The sequence below is a fragment of the Marmota flaviventris genome, chromosome 13 (genome assembly GCF_047511675.1).
Source record: "Marmota flaviventris isolate mMarFla1 chromosome 13, mMarFla1.hap1, whole genome shotgun sequence".
NCBI lineage: Eukaryota > Metazoa > Chordata > Mammalia > Rodentia > Sciuridae > Marmota > Marmota flaviventris.
In genome coordinates, this window is record NC_092510.1 from 93,218,361 (window position 1) to 93,240,099 (window position 21,739).

Here is a 21,739-nt window from a genome sequence, read left to right on the forward strand (position 1 = left end):
GCTAAAACTTTCTTTAGTAGAAATAGAGAAGTCTTAAGAAATATTGATGGCAACCAGTGGGGAATGAGATTGGTGTTTTTGTAAGCATAGTACAATTTACATACAATAAAACTGTATACTTCTTTTAAGTGTTCAGTTTGATTTGCTTTGACTGTTGTAAATGTCTGTGTAACTACCAGCCAAAGAAAGTATAAACATTTCTATTGTCTGAGATCATTTCCTCCTGTCTCTTTATAGCATCAGCACCCCAGGTAACCACTTTCTGATTTCTATCACCATAGACTTTTGCTAGACATAATGATTTTGAGATTCATCTATGTCATTACATGTATTAGAGGTTCATTTTGCTGCCAGGTAGTATTTCATAGTATGAATATATGATTTTATCTCTTTTTCTGTTGATGGACATTTGGGATTTCTAGTTTGGACTATTTTAGAAATAAAGTTATTCGGAGTTGAATATCTGGGTCAGCATAGATGTATATTTAATGTTATAAGAAACAGCCATGTAATTTACCAAAGTAGTCGAATCACTTTACATACACCCTTATCAGTGAGAGTTCTAGTTGTTTTATGTCCTCATCAATATTTGGTATTTTTTTTTTAATTTTTGTCAGTCAAATGTGTGTCATTGTATATGTTTACAGTTTCTGAGCTGTATATATAATTTATTTTGTTGCTTAAAATGTAAGGGAAAATATATCACTATAATTACAGAGTTTCATTTAAACCTTTACTACATTGCATATACAAGACTTTTGAAGAGTTGACTTTTGCAAGATGCAGCAAATATTTTTTAACATACATTACTACATGAAAAAAAGCAGGTGTTTAAAGGGGTATACATTTCAAATTATAGCAGGTTATTTGTGATAGTTTCTGGGCAAAATGTGTAAAATTAATCAACAGTAGCATGTAATTGCATTTAAAATCATGAGAAAAAAATCTCTCTGGTCATATTGCCCATGACAAATTACTGTGCAGTATAATTATATCAGGGGTTGGCAAATTGCTGCCTGGGGGCCAAATCTACCATATCCCTAGTTTATGTAAATAAATAAAATTTTATTAGAACATTGCAGCACTCACTTATTTATATATTGTCTATGGCTGCTCTACAAAGGAACAGTTGAATACTTGCAACACTGAATGGCCTGCTCAGCCAAGAATTTTGTTGTTGCTGTTCTACTGTTTATTTTAAAACAATTTTTACTTGTTCTTTTTAGTTATACATACAGTAGAATGTACTTTGATGTATCATACATACATGGATTATAATTTCCCATTTCTGTGGTTGTACATGATGTAGAGTTCACTGGTCCTGTATTTCTATATGAAAATAGGAAGTTAATTCATTCTGTTTTTTTTTTTTTTTATTCCTGTCCTCCCCCTCCCCTTTGTTTCCCTTTGTCTAATCCAGTGAATTTCTATTACCCACTCCCCGCCATTCCCCACCCCACTTTTTGTGAGTTAGCATCCGCATATCAGAGAGAACATTTGGCCTTTGGTTTTTTGGGATTGTCAGCCAAGAATTTTTGCTATCTGACCTTTTAAGTTCACAAGATATCAGTATTGTATAATCCTGTGGCATTTTTGTTTTCTTAAGGAGATGGAGGCTGTTTTTCTTGAGATAGATGAAACAGCCAAAACAAAACTAGTTGATGAAAAAAACACTTCTGTTATAATGTCCATAACTTATTGTCAGGACATATAACTTGACGATAGTTTTGCCTTTCATTCCTTGTTCTTTGAAAGTTTGCATTTACAGCAGGTTGAGAGGATGTATCTGCTTGACTTGATCAGTTTGCTCATGAATAGTATTATGCACCATGTATTATACCACAAGCTTTTTACATCAGCTACATCTATGTTTTACTTCTTCGGAATGAAAAGAATATGTGTTCTTGAATCAGGTTTAATTTTATAAGCACTTAGTTAGAATGTTTTGCAAGAAATCTTTGTTGTGTTCTCTTAGGAAAGGGATCATCCTTAATGTTGGTGTGATTTGTTTTCAGAACCTTTTCAAATTTAATGATGTCATTATTCTGGTAGGAACTTACTAAATTTGTCATTGTTAGAATTTCTAGATCGTTTTTGTATGGCTTGACCTCTGGTAAGTCAAATGGATTTCTTCCAAATTCTTCAATATATTTCCTAAGACCAAATATTTTAAGCAAATGGTTCACATGGAACTTCTTAGTTTATTATCATTCTTGAAGTCCTCAGAAATTCAGTATGTGAATTTTCAAACTGACCTTCTCTTGAGGGCATTTTACCCTTTCATTCTTCACTGGCTCCCATGATCAGTAGATAAGGGATGATTGATGAAAACTGAACAATTATAGAGTGTTTTCAATTTTTTTCCATCCTATGTGCATTTAAATTTCCAAATAATATTTTTTTCTAGTAATTATATCCTTTTTCAGATTGTCTTCTCTATCATTAGTCTGGTAAAACTGATGCAACTGGTGTAAAAAAAAATCAAAGATTTTCATATTCCTATCACTTCTTTTCCTTTCAATTCTAAATTCCTTTCCATTAAGAATTTTCCTTAGAATTTCAAATGTTCAGATGGAGGTATAATTCAAGAATAGAGTTAATAAGCTTTGGCTTGGGGTAGAATTTAGTGGCACTTGCTTAGCATGTGTAAGATCCTGGGTTCCAGCACCCAAAAAAACAAAAGAATTAATAGACTTTTTCACAAAATTTCTTAAAACTTCATTTTGAATATAGATCAGTAATAATATATGTCTGGCCAGGCATGGTGGCACAGACCTATAATCCCAGCAGTTCGGTAGTCTGAGGCAAGAGGATTGCAAATTCATAGCCAGACTCAGCAACTTAGCAAGATCCTGTCTCAAAATAAAAAAGGTCTTGGGCAGGTGGTGTTCCTCAGTGGTAATGGGTTCAATCCCCAGTTCCAGAAAGAGAGAATATCAATTCTGGAAAGTTTTGCTGGTTAGAAATTCATATTAAGCATAGTTAGTACTTTAAGCCTCCACTTTTTTTTCCAAGTTCCAGGCTTCTTCAGCGATTGCTTACTATCCCTTTTATGTTTTTTTTTTCTTTTTCATTATTTATTTTTCAGTTTTCGGAGGACCCAACTTTGTATGTGGTGCTGAGGATCGATCCTGGGCCACACGCATGCCAGGCGAGCGCGCTACCGCTTGAGCCACATCCCCAGCCCCATGATGTTTTTTTTCTACAACACTTTCAAATTAGAATTCTGATTTTCAGAAATCCCATAAGTATTCCAAGTAGTAGTCCTCCTCATCTTTGTATGAGCAATCATTCTCCCTTTGCAGACATCTTGTTTGGGTGTCTCACTGTGGTTTAAAATTAGCATTTCTCTACCTTTTCATTTATTTCATTTATTTATTTGTGTTTGTCTATTTTCTTCTGCAAAGTGTCAAGTGTGTCCTTTTTATTAAGTTGTCTTTCTCTTTCAGTTCTGTGTGTGTATAAATATATTGCTTGCTCTTCTCTTTTTAAAAATTATTTTTTAGTTGTAGATGGACACGATACCTTTATTTTATTTGTTTATTTTTATGTGGTGCTGAGTATAGAACCCAGTGTCTCACAGGTGTCTGGCAAGCACTCCACCACTGAACTACAACCCCAGCTCCGCTTTCTTCTCTTAATGGTATTTTTAAGCAGAAATTTTTAATTTTAAATGAATTCTAGTTCATTTATTCTCTTCATGATGCTAAGGGTAATGTAAACTCTTGATCATGCTCTAGTTTAAAGATTCAAGCTAGTACTCATGGTTTGCTGTGGATTAGTTGTGATTTTTCCCACAAAGTTTTATGTGTTAGAACCTTGGTCCTCGTTGTAGTGATGTTAAGTATTGGTGGTATCTTTTAAGAGGTGGGGTCTAGTGGGAGATGGTTATGTCATTGGTGGTATTGCCCTAGGAGAAGATTAAGGTTGTCCTCATTGGACCCCAGATAGTTCCTGAGAGAGTGAATTGCTTCCTGTCTTGCCACATGATCTCTCTTGTATGTGCTCCCACCATGGTGCCTTTTGCTGCATGGTGACCCAGTCAAGTGACTCCTCACCAGAAACTGAACCCATAGTGGGTAGGTGTCTGATCTTGGACGTGCAGCCTCCAAAACTGTAAACCAAATAACCCCTTTCTTTCTAAAATATCTAGCCTCTGCTGTTTTGTTATATCAATGAAAAATGTACTAATACCTGGTCAGTCCATTGTTGTTTGTTTGATCTATTGGTAAATTAAAGATTTGTTAAACATAAAAAATTTTTTATTCACTACCGTGTAATATATGCTCATGTCCATGATTTTATCTGTGTTCTGTTTTACATTGTATGTTCAATTTGTTTTATTTGTTTATTTTTTGTTTTATTTGAACCCAGTCCCTCACACATTCAAGACAAGTGCTCTACCACTGAGCCCCAACCATAGCCCGTGTATGTTCACTTTAAAACTGAGTTCATTACTCCATTATCAGATATATATATTTTATAGGTATTTCATCCTGGTCTGTGGCTTACGGTTTCATGTTATTAACAGTGGCTTTTTGAATAGTGAGATAGTGAGATTTAAAAATTTTTGATGAAGTGCCCAGTTTATCTTTTTTTTTTTTAATGATTTATGACTTATAGGGACCTTTCTAGGTAATTCTGCAGCTCTCTGTTCATCTTCCTTTCTTAGTCCTATGCATCACACATTCTAGCCTCCTTGTCCTCCACAAACACCACCTGTGAGATTGTTCTTTCCCTGTCTCCCCCAACTCATTTTTATTTATTTATTTGTTTATTTTTGTGGTACTGGGGATTGAACCCAGGACCTTGTGCACGCAAGGCAAGCACTCTACCAACTGAGCCATATCCCCAGCTGTCTCCCTCAACTCAGGCAGGTAGTCCCTATTCCTAGCTCTGATTCAGTACCCTATCTATGGGTTGTCACCTGGAATCTGCCACCATACAGTAAGCTGCTGTAGTCTTGGGTCTTACCTTGATTTTTTTTTTTTTCCTTTTGTCAGGGATTAACAGAGTCTTGAACTGCCTTAACTGTTATTAAAATAGTGTTAATAACTAGTAATAACATGTGCCAATAAAGCAGTTTGGCAGTCTTGCAGGAATAAGTAGTTTATCAGAACTTTTAAAACATAAGCTTCATATGTTATATACCACAGTGAATTTCATCATCATGTATATCCACAAGACACTAACATTTAAAAAAAAAAAAAAAAGCCTAAGTAAATTCCAGAAAGTTCAATAGAGAGAAGGGATCATGGGGAGGAAGGAGGAAAGGAAAAGGGGGCAATACTAGGGATTGAATTGGAACAAATGATATGCTTTTATAATTATGTCAAAGTGAATCCTAATGTTATGTATATTATGTATAACTAAAAAGAACCAGTAAAAAAAAGTATATAAAGTTTTTCAGTTCAAATTTCACAATTGTAAGATACTCATGGCCCTAGGAACATGATTATCCCAAAGGCTAGAGAAATTACTGAAAGAAAAAAATTATCACTTTCATTTTTCATGTTAAAACCAGAATACCATCCAGGCTCTTGAATAGTATGCTGCTTATGATAAATTCTTATCAAGAAGAATCAAGTCTGTTTCTTAGCTAAGAAGGCAGTGCATTATTGAAGTTCTTTAGCATGTGAGCAAATAGGGTTTAACAAGGGAAGGAATTAGAAATAGCTGGGTGCTTGGTATGTTTCATGAAGGATTCCTAACTATCATTTGTTCAGTTTTAGTTAACTCATTATAGAAAAGGAAGCAGTTTTTCTCCATTGGCAAAAACAAAGAATACTTTCTCATAGCATGTTTAAATTCCTTTTCATTTGGTGATCTTGTTTCATACCATGTTGATTGCTACATACATTCTTATGCCATTTGCTCCAAGGACAAACCCTAATTAAGAAAATTCTCTTTTTCATTTGACAACTGGTACATGGGCTTCATGCTCAAGGATCAATGAAAGTAGCACTTTTTTTTTCTTTTTCTTTTTTTTTTTTTAACCATACGATTTATTTATTTAGTCATACATATAAGCAGAATGTATTTTGACATATAATACATACATGGAATGTACATACATCAATCATATTGTCTATTCTATTCTGCTGCCCTTCCTATCCCCCTACTCCTCCCCTCCTCTTCCATCCTTTCTCTCTATCCAATCTAATGTGACACACTTTTTTTTTCTTTTTCTCATCACAACATCATATATGTATTCTGTATAACAATGAGGTTCTCCTTCCATCTTCCGTGCAACTCCCCTTCTCCCTCTTTTTCCCTCCCACCTGTCTTCCCTATTTAGTGGTAGTCTTCTTCTCATGCTCTTCCTCCCTATCCCATTTTGAGTCACCCCCCTTATATCAGAGAAGACATTCGGCATTTGTTTTTTAGGGATTGCCTAACTTCACTTAGCATATATCTGCTCTAATGCCATCCATTTGCTTGCATATGCCATGATCTTGTTATTTTTTAGTGCTGAATAATATTCCATTGTGTATAAATGCCACATTTTTTTAATCCATTCATCTATTGAAGGACATCTAAGTTGGTTCCACATTCTAGCTATTTGAAGTGTGCTGCTGTAAACATTGATGTGGCTGTGTCCCTGTAGTATGCTCTTTTTTAGGTCTTTTGGGTATAGTCTGAGAAGGGGAATAGCTGGGTCAAATGGTGGTTCCATTCCCAGCTTTCCAAGGAATCTCCGTACTGCTTTCCAAATTGGCTGCACCAATTTGCAGTCCCACCAGCAATGTATGAGTGTACCTTCCCCCCCCCCCCCCCACATCCTCACCAGCACTTATTGTTGTTTGACTTCTTAATGGCTGCCATTCTTATTGGAGTGAGATGGTATCTTAGAGTAGTTTTAATTTGCATTTCTCTGATTGCTAAAGATAGTGAGCATTTTTTCATGTATTTGTTGATTGATTGTTTATCCTCTTCTGAGAAGTTTCTGTTCAAGTCCTTGGCCCATTTGTTGATTGGGTTATTTGCTTTTTTGTTGTTTAAGAAAGTAGCACTTTTTGTCATCAGTTATTCTAACAGAAACACCTTACCCCTCCGCCTTTTGAAGTCAGATATAGTATTTTCTATGGGAAACTGATTTTGAATATCACATTTTCTCTCTTACTATAGAAAGGTCACCGGCTACACTTCTTTACATTAAATATGGAATATAAAATGAGGTTTATAGAGTAAAGGAGTTGCTTGTCTTTCATTTTCCCACAACCCCTTAACATTTGCTTTTACTTTGCCTTACGTGATTAGCCCTAGAGAGGCAGTGACTATGGACATGCATGTGTACATGTGTATCTTTGCAGCATTTTAAAATATATAAAAGAAAAGACCGTGTTTTATAAACCAAACAAGTATCAATAGTACTGACCCACTAAACCTTCTCTTCCCTTATGTTTTTCTACAGGAGTCTCCCCAGGACAGTGCTATCACACGGGATATTAACCGGACATTTCCAGCCCATGATTATTTCAAGGACACAGGAGGAGATGGACAAGATTCCTTATATAAAATATGCAAGGTATTTCATGTCAGAAAAAAAAAAAATTCCATTTTGAATGGCGTTCTTGTTCTTTGAAATTATATGACCACAAAGTGTAGTTCGTATTTGATGGTCAAGAATGCAGAAAGGAGAGAAAAGGCTATAAAATAAAGGTATCAACATAATTTTAGATTCATTAAAGAACAGGAATAATTAGAAATTAGTAGTAGAGACTTTTTTTTTCTCCCTTATAGTTAGGGTTTTCAGATGACAGTCCCCTGGATCCCTATTTATACTCTTGCTTATATATTAAGAACCTCAGAGCCGTGTAACATAGCAATCTTCTTTGCAGTATTTACATTGTACATCCTAAACTTTTCACATTGGGTATAGTCCAATAGTGGGAAGTGCCAGTATGCATCCAGGTGGATTTATAGCGCTGCACCATGGTGGAAAATACTGAATTCTGTCAGAAGGTCTGTACCTGAGCACTGTAAAGAAAATGATAGCCTGTTTCACTTCAGGAATCTCGTTTTCAAAAAGAAAATGATATATCAGAGATATAGAGATAAAAGAAAAAATTGGGACCAGTTTTTCAACTTTGACCTAGAACTAGAACTAGTTTTTAGTCTTTTTGCTAGATCTAGTTTTTAGTCTTTTTTCCCCCACAGAATTAATCAAGTAATTATTCAAAATCAATTATGTAGTAGACACCTGTCCTTAAGGAACTTAGAATTTTATGATGGAGAAGGAAAAACTAACAACTGGTTTTAGGATAGGATAGCAATAAAGGATGGACTCTCCAATGATGAAGAATATGGTATGAACTCAGAGGATAGCTAGAGTTGACAAATTTTTCTTAAATTTAATTTAAATTTCTATGTAAGACACACATAGCTCAGATTTTTAATCTTGTCTGATATAGCCACTTCTTTTTCTTTTAGTTGTAGATGGACTCAATATTTGTCTATATGTAGTGCTGAGGACCGCACCCAGTGCCTCACACATGCTAGGCAAGTGCTCTACTACTGAGCCACACTATTGTCCCCCAACCCTTTTTTTTTTTTAAGAGACAGGGACTTGCTGAGTTGTTTAGGGCCTCCCTAAGTTGCTAAGGCTGGCTTTAAACTTGCAATTCTCCTGCTTCAGCCTTCTGAGCTGCTGGGATAACAGGCATGTACCTGGCCTTTTTAACTTCTCTTCTTAGTTGTATTTTCCACTTAAGTAGTCACTCTTGTCATTCCTCGTCTTATTACAGAAAGAAACCTCTGGTCCCCCATCTCAGTCCTGCAGTCCAGCCCGAATCTCTCGGTGATTTTCCCTGCGGCTGTCTCCTCTTGACTGGTCATACTCTCACCTCTCACAACTTCACCAACTCCTTCTCCTGCTCTCCTTCTCTGCCTGACCTTATGACAGAGTCCCTCCCCTGGGTGTTCACTTGGTAGTTCTCTCCAGCTCTGCACTGTCCCCTGGGAGATCCCTTCCATCTGAAAGTAGCAGCTGTCATAACTGCATTGGTGTTCTCAAATCTAGCTTAGCTCACAGTCTTAAGTCTCCGTGTCAGGGTATGTCAAGTACATCGAAAAAATGAGTCTTAAAATAGAGTTTATTTTAAAACATGTTTTATTATGAAAATTTTAAGACAGTCATAAAAGTTGACCAGTATTCTGAATTTATGTATATTCCCCACACAAAGAGCTATGTTGGCATGTGTTACTACCAGTTTTTAACACAGTCTTAACAACTTTGGAATCAGCATTTGTTCATTTGTAATAATTTGTTAGATGGAAAATGGTATCTACTTGTATCATAAACAGATCATTTCTTAAAGCCCTCTTTGCATATCCTGTCTTTGGAAAAGTATATGTTTCTCCCAACCTATATCCCTTTCATCAGATAAGCTGTGATAAAGTGGGAAATCTAATAGAATTACATTTGATTCTATCTGAATTTATGAAAGCATGATTATATGTATGTTTAAAAGCTATAGTTTCACTAAAAGATAATGATGAAACCTGTTCATGTATTAACTAGATTATTATCTGATAAGAAGTGGCATCACATTTTGCTAAGAGATAATTTAAACATACCCAATTTTAAATTGTTTTCTTGGGACACAGGAACCTTACTACAAAAAAAGTAGGTGGAGAATAAAGTTTCACCAGATATAAATTTATTAAATAGGGAAGAACATCTTGAATCTGTAGGGATTCTCTTTCTACATTAGAACTGCTACTACTAATCATTTAAGATAATGTTCAGAGGAGATGGTAATAATCATCTCCTGCCAAAAAAAATAGGATTCCAGAGGAACCCACAAATGTATTCCCCTTTACCAGAAAAGTTATTGCTGACATTAGGGGAAGAATTATATTTTGGTGTCTTTGCCAAAAGACTTTTTCCCTGAAAGAAAAATGAGTGACATTAACAGTGTTAGTAAGTGCCTGCTATATGTAAGGTGCTGCCTAGGTTGAATAGGACATCATCCCAGGCCTCAGAATATCTTCAATCCAGAGAGAAGATAGTGGGGTAGGGAGGGGGAGCATGGGAAGAAAAAATGAATTCTTGATAGGGCAGAGTGGTGGGAGGGAAAGGGAGGAGGGGCAGGGGATTTGCAAGGATGGTGGAATGTGATGGACATCATTATCAAAGTACATGTATGAAGACACGAATTGGTGTCAGCATACTTTATGTACAACCAGAGATATGAAAAATTGTGCTATATATGTGTAATAAGAATTGTAATGAATTCCACTATCATTTATTTTTTTTAAAAAAAATCAATAAGAATAAATAAATAAATAATAAAATGCAGTGTGGTAAGTGCTATAATAACCATGGATGTAGTAAGTGCCACAGAAGCAAAGAGAAGAGAGGAATTAGTGCTCGGTAATTAGAATATGGTAGGGGCTTGTAGGAAGACTGCATTTTTTCAGACAGAGAAGAGGGGAATCTCTAGGGTACAGCATGAGCCATCACAAATTTTCAGAACCTTTTTCAATGCCCCAAAATGGTTTTCGCTTAATCTCCACTCCTTGGCCACAGGAAGTGGTGTGATGACAGTTCTGTTTATTGTAAAAAAAGAATTGCAATTGGAAAGAGGTATTGGCACCATTCATTGGTCATCCAAATGCCCCAGTGGAGTGTCTGTAGCATCCTCCAGACTTCTGTGTTCAAGATCCTAGAGGGCAACCATGGCCCATGAGTCACTGCATTCCTTTAAATTTCTTGTTTTTCCCCCCTCCTCAGGCTTATTCTGTATATGATGAAGAGATTGGCTATTGTCAAGGCCAGTCATTTCTTGCTGCTGTGCTGCTTCTCCATGTGAGTAATTAGGTCTCTCCTATGATTTACACCTGGTAGACTTAGCTTATACTTATCTACAGGCTGGAGGATAGTCTTATTGGGTTTGGCCAGACTCTAGGAGTTTTAACTCCTGTATCTGGAAACTACAAGAGAAACATGGTGAGAATAAATGACAAATGTTGAAAACTAGTACAATGATAGACTTTCTTTTTATTACTAGGAAAATTGGGTAGATTTTAGTATTGGTTGGCTCCTTGGGGATACTCTGTTGTCTCTAAAGGAGCCACTATCATTAATGTTTGTTTGGGGATTTATGTATTGGGGTGAGAAGAAGGCAGAGAACTTGGCTTGCTTTATTGCCATTTTATTCATGCCTTTATTCACAAAGACCTTTACCCTCCAGATTTTTAATTTTCTTTTAAAGCCAAAACAAAGTTGAAAAATGTAAAGGTGAACACTCAGAGTTCTAGAGTACTCTCCATCTATTATCAATAAGTGTTTTCCACACTGATTTCTCTTCTTGTCTCTCTCTGCATCTCTTTTTCTCTTTCACACACACATTTTATTTTTTATTGGAAAAAAATAATTGAATTTTGCTTTGTTTTGGTACCAGGGATTGAACTCAGGAGCACTCTAACCACTGAACCTTTCTTTATTTAGGTCTTGCTAAGTTATTTAAGGTCTAGCTGGGTTGCTGAGGCTGGCTTTGAATTTGGGATACTCCTGAGCCTCCTGAGCTGCCAGGATTACAGGCTTGCACCATGAATTTATTTTTTGAAAGGAAGTAGCAAACAATGAGATTCTGAGCATGTGACTTGTAAGGACATGGGCATTCTATAGCATAACCATAATATAATGATCACATCCAAAAATGCCATGTTTATTCAGTAATGTCACAGTCCACGTTCATTTTTTTTCCCATTGTCTACTTGGCAAAGTTCTTTACAGTCCTTTTTTTCTAATCATTATCCAGGGAAGATTCAGATATTGTATTTCCTTATTATTTCTCTTTTTCTTTTAATCTAAACTGGCCCACTTTCCTCTTTTGTGTTTCCTGCCATTGATAGTTTTGAAAAACTCAAAAGTCGTCTTGTAAAATGTCCCATATTCTTAATTTATCTAATTATTTCCTCATGATTAAGTTGAAATGTGTGGCAAGAATACCACATAGGAGATGTCAGCAAAGGGGTTTTAAGTGCTGTGCTGGAGGTCAGAGGTGAATGAGTAGTGGACATGATCTTCATCCTAATGGGTGTAATGCTAGTGACTTCTCCTAATTGTAAGGAAATAATCGTACAAATTTCCATGTTACTGTGAAGGTAAAATAAAACGTTTAATGAAAGATTGTAACAGAGAGCCTTATTTAGATTTAAAGGCTTCTCTGGGGAGGTAGCCTTGCAGTATACCCTGAAACATGAAAAGGGGTGCTACTCTGTTTTGAACTTTTCAGTGTTACTTTTTCCTTTTTAAGTTGTTGTGGAGATAAACTATTTTAAAAGCATGAGCGTGGAGAGGAGAGCATCACTGGCAAAGGGAATAGTGTAGTATTTAGAAGCCCTGAAATGGGGAACCACTTGTGTATGGAAGGAATTGGAAGAATGTAACTAGAATATCCTGCATGGAGGGAGGAAGGGGTAGGAGCTGGAGAGGGAAGCAAAGGTTCCCCTAGGAGGCCCTGGAAGCTAGGATCTCATGTTGTTTCTCTAATCAGCAGGAAGCCACTGAAGGGTTGGGAGCTATATTGTGTAGGTTGTAATACAGGTAAAGCAAAGGCTGCTTTGTAACTCTTCTCCATTGTGAACCCAGCTTGGTAGTATTTTGATTGTATAAAAAGCTGTGATGTTAATAAAGAGTTCATATACAAATATGCTAAAGCTGTGATATTAATAAAGAGGTCAAGTTTTTAAAATTTTGTTTGGTTGTTTTAGTCAAACTTTATCTTGGTCTCACAAGCCTGTGTTGTTTCTCTTGCAACCTCAGTCCAGTGACATCCCCACTTAAGTACTATAACCCATGGAAAATGGCTTTCCCAGATTCCCCCGGTTTTGGTTTGAACTTCTGTTGCCTGCTACAGTGTGAAGATCAATGCTTGTTTCAATGTGAGGAGAATCAGAAATCCTGTGTGGGTCAGGCCACTTCTCTCACATGTGGGAACGTGAAGTTGCCTTCTGTGATGAAGACCTCAAAAGATCTGATCTATTGAATAATCTGCTATGTTTCTTTCATTTATTCCTTAATCTGGTTTGCTCTTTGGTCCTCTTTATTCTCAGTGATTTCTGTACTTACCTCACCTCCCTACTCTTGTTCCACAGAAGCCTGCCCACCTTCCCAACTTTTGAAAGGCTTGTTGCTGTCATACCAAGCCTTAAATAACATTGTCAGTGCTTTTCTTCTGTTTTGAAAACTAGACATCTTGCTAGGTTCTCAGGGAAATATTTTCCCATAAAGCTATGAAGATGTATCTATTAGTATAAATAGATTATTATAAATATGTATTATTTATAAATAGAAGTAAAACAGGGGTTTTGTAGCACTTTTAGCTGTACTGCAAACATTCCTTTGATACTTCAGGCATTATGGTAAGCCTTAACATGTGTAATGTTCTTTTATAACAAGCTGTGTTTTCAATAGTGATGGAGAAGAAAAAAAAATTTACTAGAAAATAAAGGCACCTAAGGGAAGTACAATGATTAAATGGAGGTCTCATGATTTAGGAAAGATGAAACCTTCTCTGTGTATCAGCCTGTTCCTAAACTCATCTCAATTCCTGTCCTCCCCACAAAGCCTATTCCTGACTTCTGGCAGATGCAGATCTTCCTGTCCTGTGTTCTCACTGATCCTTCTACCTAATTCATATTACAGTTACTATATCCTAGCTGTACGGGAGGCTCCTTGAGGACAGGCACAGTGCTGACACAGAGTAGGCATCATTGAACATTCATTTCTTGCCTGAGTAATCAAAACTTTAGACCTGAGGTTCTGCAAACTACATTTCCTGGTAAGACAATAGAAGGACGGATTTACTATACTGAGAAAACTTGTGTGTATGTTTTATAACTTTTCCCTGGTTGCCTGTCTGTTACAGATGCCTGAAGAACAGGCATTCAGTGTTCTGGTCAAGATCATGTTTGACTATGGTCTCAGGGAACTTTTCAAGCAAAACTTTGAAGATTTGCATTGCAAATTTTCCCAGTTGGAACGCCTCATGCAGGTAAAAAGAGAAACCAGCTTGCCTTCAATAAAAAGAGCAGGGTAGGGAGAACTAGATTGAGGACTCAGTATCATCCTTGATTAAGAACAGGTTTTGTTTCTGTCAGTTCTCACTGTGGTGAGGAGGTCAAGATTAACATAATGTGAACCTGATGGAGTGAGCTGATTTTTCAGTCTCAAAAACAGCCGAAAGAGCAAATGACTTTGTAAGGCCCTTTGTCACAGCACATTCAGTCAAGAAGTGCTCACTCACCACGGCTGTGAAGCTGGTTAGGAATTTCATAACAAAAGTGAAACAAACTTTCCCAAACAACTTTCCCAAACATTTCATATCTTGGAAAGAAAAACTGGCTTTCCAAATACTTGTCACCATGTGGGGATTCCTTCTTTCTTTAGAGCTAATTTGTGGTCTGGAAAAGAGGCTGAGTGCCAGCTTAATACCAGATGATAAGTATTCTGAGCATTTCAGAGATTTTTTGAAGAACACAAGTATATGATTTTTTTGCCCTATTTCTGGCAGATTTATGAGCCTCCTAAGAGGGAGTAGGATGGCTACACATGTGCCCAAAACTAATTAGAGGTTTGCTATTTCAGGAATATATCCCTGACCTGTACAGCCACTTCCTGGACATCAGCCTTGAAGCACACATGTATGCCTCCCAGTGGTTCCTTACACTTTTCACTGCAAAATTCCCTCTCTACATGGTCTTCCATATCATCGACCTGCTTTTATGTGAGGTGTGTATTAGAGGCCACAGCACTTTGACTGTTGTCTGCAGCATACTTTCTGTGTCAGCTCTGTCAAGAGTTTATTCTAAGTTATGTTATTTTGTTGCTGGGAAATCCAGGCTGAAGTGAACCTTCCTTGAGCGAATACTACTCACATTTGTTGAAGTGCTCTCTGTTGAGAAAAGATATAGTAGACATTTGTATTAGTTAGAGTTAGGCTTGACTGCATTTTATAAAGAAACTCAAAATAACAGTGACTAATTAAAACAGAGATTTCTTTCTCAGGTAAAAGAAGGCAGAAGGTTCCATCCTTAAATGGAATAGAGCTCCAGCCTTCATATCTTTTATTATGGCCAAGAGTGGAGTGGGGGCAAGTGCTTCCCTTTTTAAGAAATCTTCTACAAATTGGCCAAAACTTCATTATATGACTGTTTCACCCTGTTTTTTAAAGCTTGGTAGGAATTTGCTAAATCTGGGGAGATATATTATTAAACAGAAGAGTGATTCAGAGTAAAGAACAGTCTTTGCCGAGTTTTGGGTTTTGAGATGTAATGTGTGTATTTAAGAAAAAACTAAATATAAAAATAAAATCTTTATTATAGAAACTTTAGAACATAAGCAAAAAGTTAAAATACTTCTGGTCCCACTGTCTAAAAGTTAACTACTTTAATATTTAGGTATGTGTCCTTTCAACCTTTTTTGTGTGTTTATATTCATGTTTATAATTTCTATATGGGATACTGTGTTTTTCCATTTGGGACACACATAATGTTATGGTTCAATGTATATACATCTTAGAACATAATTATGCTATATATACTGTTCTGTTTTTTCATTTCAAATACTTGAACATCTGTGAACACACGTACCTATATTGTCCATTTTGTCTCATTATGGCATATTCAAAGCATACAAAAATCCATAAGGAATTTATATCTGTTAGCCTCATTCATTCTTATATTACCAACATGCCATTATTATTACTTGCTACCCAGCACCCCATTATTTGGGTATGCCATAATTTATGTAACCAATTTCTGATCTCCAAACTTTAAATTATGTCTAGTTTTTCATAATTAGAAACAATCATCTGTTAAATAGTTACTAAAGGCCAGGTGGCTTGCTAAGTAATTTACATAAACTTTGCAACTAATTATCTCAGAAAACCCTTAGGAGAATATTAGTTTTGGAAACTGAGGCAAAGTGTTTAACTTGATCACAGATGATAATGCCTTTTTCATAGTTTCTTTGCCTCCATGATTCCCAGATTGGTTAGATAAGAGGAGGCAGACTGGAAGGAGCTCAGAGCAGACACAGGTCTGGGATCTAGAGCTCAGTGGATTTATGTACTGGGATTGGGGTAGCCCAATATACAGGGCAAGTCCACCAGGAGTTATTTTTTGGTCATTCACAGTTTTATAATTCTCATATTTCGATTTGAAATCATGGCCTACTTTGGAGAAGCATTCTTTCTTATCAGATGTGAATATAGGGCTAGAAAAGCTCTTCTCTGAGAAAACCAGGAGAATGGGTTGACTTTAAGTGACTTTTCAGTGATAACCCTACAATTTTTATTTTCCAAGATAATTCATTTCCTAACTTATATTTTCATAATTTCTCTAAAATCGTGGGCTAATCTGAGGACTAACCACATGTATCACATATGACACTGAAAAAATTTTTTACCTTCTCTTTCAGGGAATAAGTGTTATTTTTAATGTCGCCCTTGGATTATTAAAGGTACGTGTTTATTCATAAGATGAATTACCTGGCACACACCCTGGCTCTATTAGTCTTAGTCTCATTCTAAGTGGTTGCTGTGCTCTGATATTTTCACTGATGGTGAATATGCATAGGTGGCTAAACAAGAAGAAATATCTTCTGGGTATTTTTAAAATGCACGATTTTAAAAGCTTCCCAGGCATCTTCACAGCGAACCTTTTTATTCCGTGATTGTATTTTTTTCTGTCTTCAAGACTTCCAAGGATGACCTGCTATTGACAGACTTTGAAGGTGCCTTGAAGTTCTTCAGAGTTCAGCTTCCTAAAAGATACCGCTCAGAAGAAAATGCAAAAAAACTAATGGAATTAGCTTGTAACATGAAGGTAAAATAATTTTTGCACTAATTAAGAATCTTATGGGGCTGGGGTTGTGGCTCAGCGGTTGAGTACTTGCCTTGCATGTGTGAGGCACCGGGTTCAATCCTTAGCACCACATAAAAATAAATAACAAAATAAAGATATTGTGTCCACCTACAACTAAAAGAAATATTTAAAAAAAAAAAAAAAAAGACTTCTTTTGTTCAGTTAATTTTCTCACTTTTCCTGATGAAACTCTTTTAACATTTGTAACATGTATATCTCTTATTCCAAATGGTTGGTAGCATAATATTTGGGATTGCAGATCTTTCTAAATCCCAAATTCATTTGTTTATATATACCTTACCCACAGCCTGAAGGTCATTTTATGTAGTATTTTTAGTGCATCTGACTGATGCATCAGATGAGGTCAGGTGTGGTGGAGTTTTCCACTTGTGGCATCGTGTTGGTTCTCAGAAAGTTTCAGACTTTAGAGTATTTTTGATTAGGAATGAACAACCTATGATAAATAATGATGTTTTCTTTTGTATGACATCATGTTTTGCTTTCCAAATTCTTTCATATACAGTCGGTCCTTTGTATCCATGGGTTCCACATCTTTTAGTTCAGGCACAGATTGAGGATATTCAGAGGAAAAAAAAAAAATAGGTCTGCACTGAATACATGTAGGCTTTTTTCCTTGTCATTATTCCCTAAACAATACAGCATAATAACTATTTATATAGTATTTACATTGTATTAGGTATTACTAGTTATTTAGAGATGGCTTGATGTATATAGGAGGACATGCATGGGTTATATGCAAATAATATGCCATTTTACAGAAGGAACTTGGGCATCCTCATATTTTGCTATCCAAGGGGGATCCTGGAACCAGTCTCCCAAGACACTGAAGGATGACTGTATATGACCGTATTATATAGTATATATAATGACTGTATTATATAGTCATTAAATTCAATCTCATTGCCCCACTTCCTGAATTCTAGGAATGATATTACCATCCCCATTTTGAAAAGAAACCAAAACACAGCAACAGTGGTAGCCCCTTTGACATACACCTAGTTAGTGGCAGAATTTAGCTTTCGTGATTTCTCTTGCATTGTCCTTTTACTTCCAGCATTTGTTGTTACGCTAGAAGTTCCCTAAATTCCCTAAAATGAAACTAATAATATGTGAGAATCCCCACTTGATTTTATTACTTCATATAGCTTTTATGACATGTTTAATTCTTTTAAGGTAAAAACATTATTGCCTTTTGCTCATGTGTTAATAAAGTTGTATTTTTTAAGAAAGAAAAAAATAATTGAAAGTTTAGTTTGGAATTTCAGGGTGTAGGCAGGGATAGAGTAAATTGTTATATTCAGATTTCTATAAGGTACATACATATGACATAATTGTACCCTCAAGTAGAACTAAGATTCATGTGTCAAGGCAGATGTGGGGGCAGCTTCACTATCTACAAAATAGAGCAGGGGTTTGGATTCAAGAGTTACTTCACCTCTGTGTAAGGTTTCATTTTCCCTTCAATAAAATAATATGGAACTGCTGGTTCTGATTAAGTATCAAATTGAGCTAATTCAGACTACCTTTATTCTTTGAACACAAAGAGGCTAGACAGAATACAACCCAAGAGATGTTCAAATACTTAAATGAACTTGGAGAAAAAAAAAAGGTAGATAGAGAGGCTTGGGGCTGTGGCTCAGTGGTAGAGCGCTCGCCTAGCACATGTGAGGTGCCAGGTTCGATCCTCAGAAGCACATAAAAGTAAATAAATAAAATAAAAGTATTGTGTCTGACTACAACTAAAAAAACAATTTAAAAAAAAAAAGATAGATGGATGTACAGGGTGCCCAAAAGAAAGTAGCTCAAAACTAATGTGTGTAAATTCATACGTCAGCATCCCAAGGGAATATGGAACCGTGTTGTTAGGGTTTTAATGATCACACATACATAGTAGATATGACTTCAGGTCCTTAATAGGCATTTAAATCTGAGACCTCCACATAGGTGGGACTTTTTTCCTGGCCTATTGAAGGGAGGATACAAAAACTCTACCTATTAACCCAAGAAACAATAGAAGGCACAATATAAAGTGACTGGAGAATTTGAAAACAAAAAGAAATAGAACTTCTGAAAATTCAAATTATCATTAAAGTTCCATTCAGATTAAAATTATACATCACAGATATTATGGCTAACGTTTAATGATAGTTCACCATGCATCAGGTACTATGGCTAAGCTTGTGTGTGTGAGGTAAGGGTTAGCTACAATTTCATATATATATATATATATATATATATATATATATATATATATATATTTTTTTTTTTTTTTTTTTTTTTTTTTTCTTTACAATGCCTGAAAAGAAATAATGGCTACTACTATCACTTCCTCTCTAGTTTTTCTAACAGGCATCAGACATTGTGCAGTAAAAAGTTTAAAGCAAATGGATTGCACAGAGCATAGGCCCAAATAAGTTCTGAGATTCAGAGTCACTCTTTCTACCTCAACCTGGCTCAGCACACAAGAAGGTGCCATCTCTTTTGCTCTTAATGTCTTCCCTCTAAAACCTTCTTTTTCAGTGTCCCCATCTTAGTTAGCGGTATCTGGTTGCTTAGGCCAAAAACCTCATTGTCGTCCTTGACTTCTCTTTCTCACACTTGACATCTTCACACTCCACATTAAAGTATATCCTGACACTCTGATCAGCCTTCATCATTAAGAGCCCAATCTCACTGTATTTCATTATTACCACCATTTCTTGTTTACATGGTGGGCCTCCTTGCTGACTTTTCTCTGTCCCTTTTTTTCCTTGCTTAAAACTTTCTAAAGGTTGTGTGTATGTGTGTGTGTGTGTGTGTGTATTAGTGATTGTAATCATAATAATGGGATTCATTAATCCACATATGTACATGTACATAACACAATTTGATTATTCTCATTTCCTAATACCTTCCCTTTGACTCCCCTCCTCCTTTCCCTGATCCACTTGCTCTAACTCTACTGATATCCCCTCTATTATAGTTGTTGTTACTACTAGTAGTTTAATTAGTGCATAATTATATGTATAATACTGTGGTATATTCATACATGGACATAGCATAATTTGGTAGATTTTGTTTCATGATACTTCCCCGTCTCCCACCCCTTCCTCTACCCTATTGGTCTCCCTTCCATTTTCATAAGACCCCCCGCCCCTCTTTTTTTTTTTTTTAACCTGATGGCTTCTTATTTTACAACAGAACTCACAGTTCCTTCCATGTCCTGCAAGTCCTGACAAAGTCACGTGCATGACCCGCAAGGTCTGGCCTGGGATCTCATGCTGCTTTCTCCATTTGCTCTTTTGACTTCAGATCCCCCTGGCCACCTCACTGTTTGGGGACATGCCAAGCTTGTTCTCCCCCTCTGGCCTTTACCCTGGCTTGTCACATTCTCCTAGCTGTCTGTGTGGACTGTCACCTCATCCAGTCTTCAGCTCAGATATCAGAAGCTTTCTGTAGTCACAATATCAAAAGTAGCAGTCTCCCCAGCCCTTTATGCCCTTGTCTCATACCCTATCTGATTTTCTATCCCTAGAGTGGGGGCCCTGCAACAGAAGAGATTGCTGAATTCTTAGAACCAAGAACAGGGTCTGGCATGCAAATACTGATTGAATGAATGAATATGCTGTTGAATTTTTCTAAAGTGTTTTACAAGGAGGATTTAAGGTGAATTTGGGCAAAACTTAAAAAATAGCTTCTAGCTAGAGGCTTTAGTCTGGATTTTCATTAGCTTGAATCACTTTAATAGTATATAAATTCTTTATTTCCATAGTCCAGATAAAAGGTATCTGATATCTTTTTTTTTTTTTTTTCTTCCCTTGTTGCACTTAGAATAAAGTAAAGCTAGCAAGGCTGTCTTCAGGGTGTCTTTATAGCACATGCATTTTGTGCATAAACAAATAATTCCTTCTAGCCCTGGAGAACTTTGCATATTTGAGGTACACTTTGGATGATTTTCCCTATTTACCCATATTTTAGACAAAATAAGAATTTTTTTCTTGAAATTCAGTCATAGCATGGAAAGCCTATAGATTCACCAAGACATGAGAGAATACTGGGAATTTAACCCAGGGGCGCTTAACTTCTGAACCACATCCCCAGCCCTTTTTGTTTGTTAGTTTGAGACAGGGTCTTGCTAAGTTGCTTAGGACCTCAATAAGTTGCTGAGGCTGGCTTTGAACTTGCAGTCTTTCTGCCTCAGCCTCCTGAGCTACTGGGATTATAGGCAGTAATCTTGGCTCCAATACCAAGAAATATTAAGGGAGATGGAGATAGTAGTTGAGCCAGTTATTGTCAAAGTGATAATTCACAGTGATTGTGTGCCAATTCAAAGTTAAAAAAGAATCACTGGCAAGTGCACTTCAATCTGTGCATGCTGTGGCATGCATGAGGTAGGAGGCCTCAGTTGGCACAGAATGCTCCAAATCATCTGTGGCTTGGAGCCCCCTTTAGACATGGAAAAGGCACTTCATGATTTGTGAATGGTTGGGAAGCTAACTTTTGAACTTCTGGCATGGAATTTGCAAAGGAAACTTTGGATGTGCAACTTGTTGATATCCTGTTCCATTATTTTTAAATTGTTGCTTGGTTTACTCAGTTGTATTCCCTGATTAAGGTGGGAATTAGGAGCACTTTGCTTCATGTGCCTAGGAAACGAATAGTTTACTTTTGTCATTGTTGTGTTTTAACATTGTGATCTTATTGCTGTAATTTCTGGTATTTGTGTAATTCTTACAAACATCTTCTTTCTTTCTCCCAGTATTCAATAAGTAGGGTGTACCAAGTGTGGAAACAGAAGCTTACGGAAGTCATGTAGCTTACTCAAATGGTACTGGCGGGACAGTGATAGGAACCTTAGTAG

The 21,739-nt window shown here is 36.4% G+C and overlaps 1 protein-coding gene, 1 non-coding gene and 1 pseudogene across 8 annotated transcripts in view; 1 reads left to right on the forward strand and 2 right to left on the reverse strand.

Moving 5' to 3' along the window:
* The window catches only part of Rabgap1 (RAB GTPase activating protein 1), a 163,358-nt gene that overhangs the window by 117,948 nt on the left and 23,671 nt on the right, over positions 1-21,739 (forward strand). For all 7 annotated transcript variants that reach the window (XM_071600918.1, XM_027944609.2, XM_071600919.1 and 4 more), the window contains 6 exons: positions 7,415-7,528; positions 10,739-10,813; positions 13,881-14,006; positions 14,600-14,743; positions 16,433-16,474; positions 16,711-16,839. In XM_071600918.1, coding sequence (XP_071457019.1) covers positions 7,415-7,528; positions 10,739-10,813; positions 13,881-14,006; positions 14,600-14,743; positions 16,433-16,474; positions 16,711-16,839 — 630 coding nt within the window. The remainder of the gene's footprint in view (positions 1-7,414; positions 7,529-10,738; positions 10,814-13,880; positions 14,007-14,599; positions 14,744-16,432; positions 16,475-16,710; positions 16,840-21,739) is intronic.
* LOC114094063 (COP9 signalosome complex subunit 2-like) lies at positions 1,735-2,495 on the reverse strand (annotated as a pseudogene).
* Trnaa-ugc (transfer RNA alanine (anticodon UGC)) lies at positions 4,781-4,854 on the reverse strand. Its single transcript has one exon. It is a non-coding gene; the product is annotated as a tRNA-Ala (tRNA).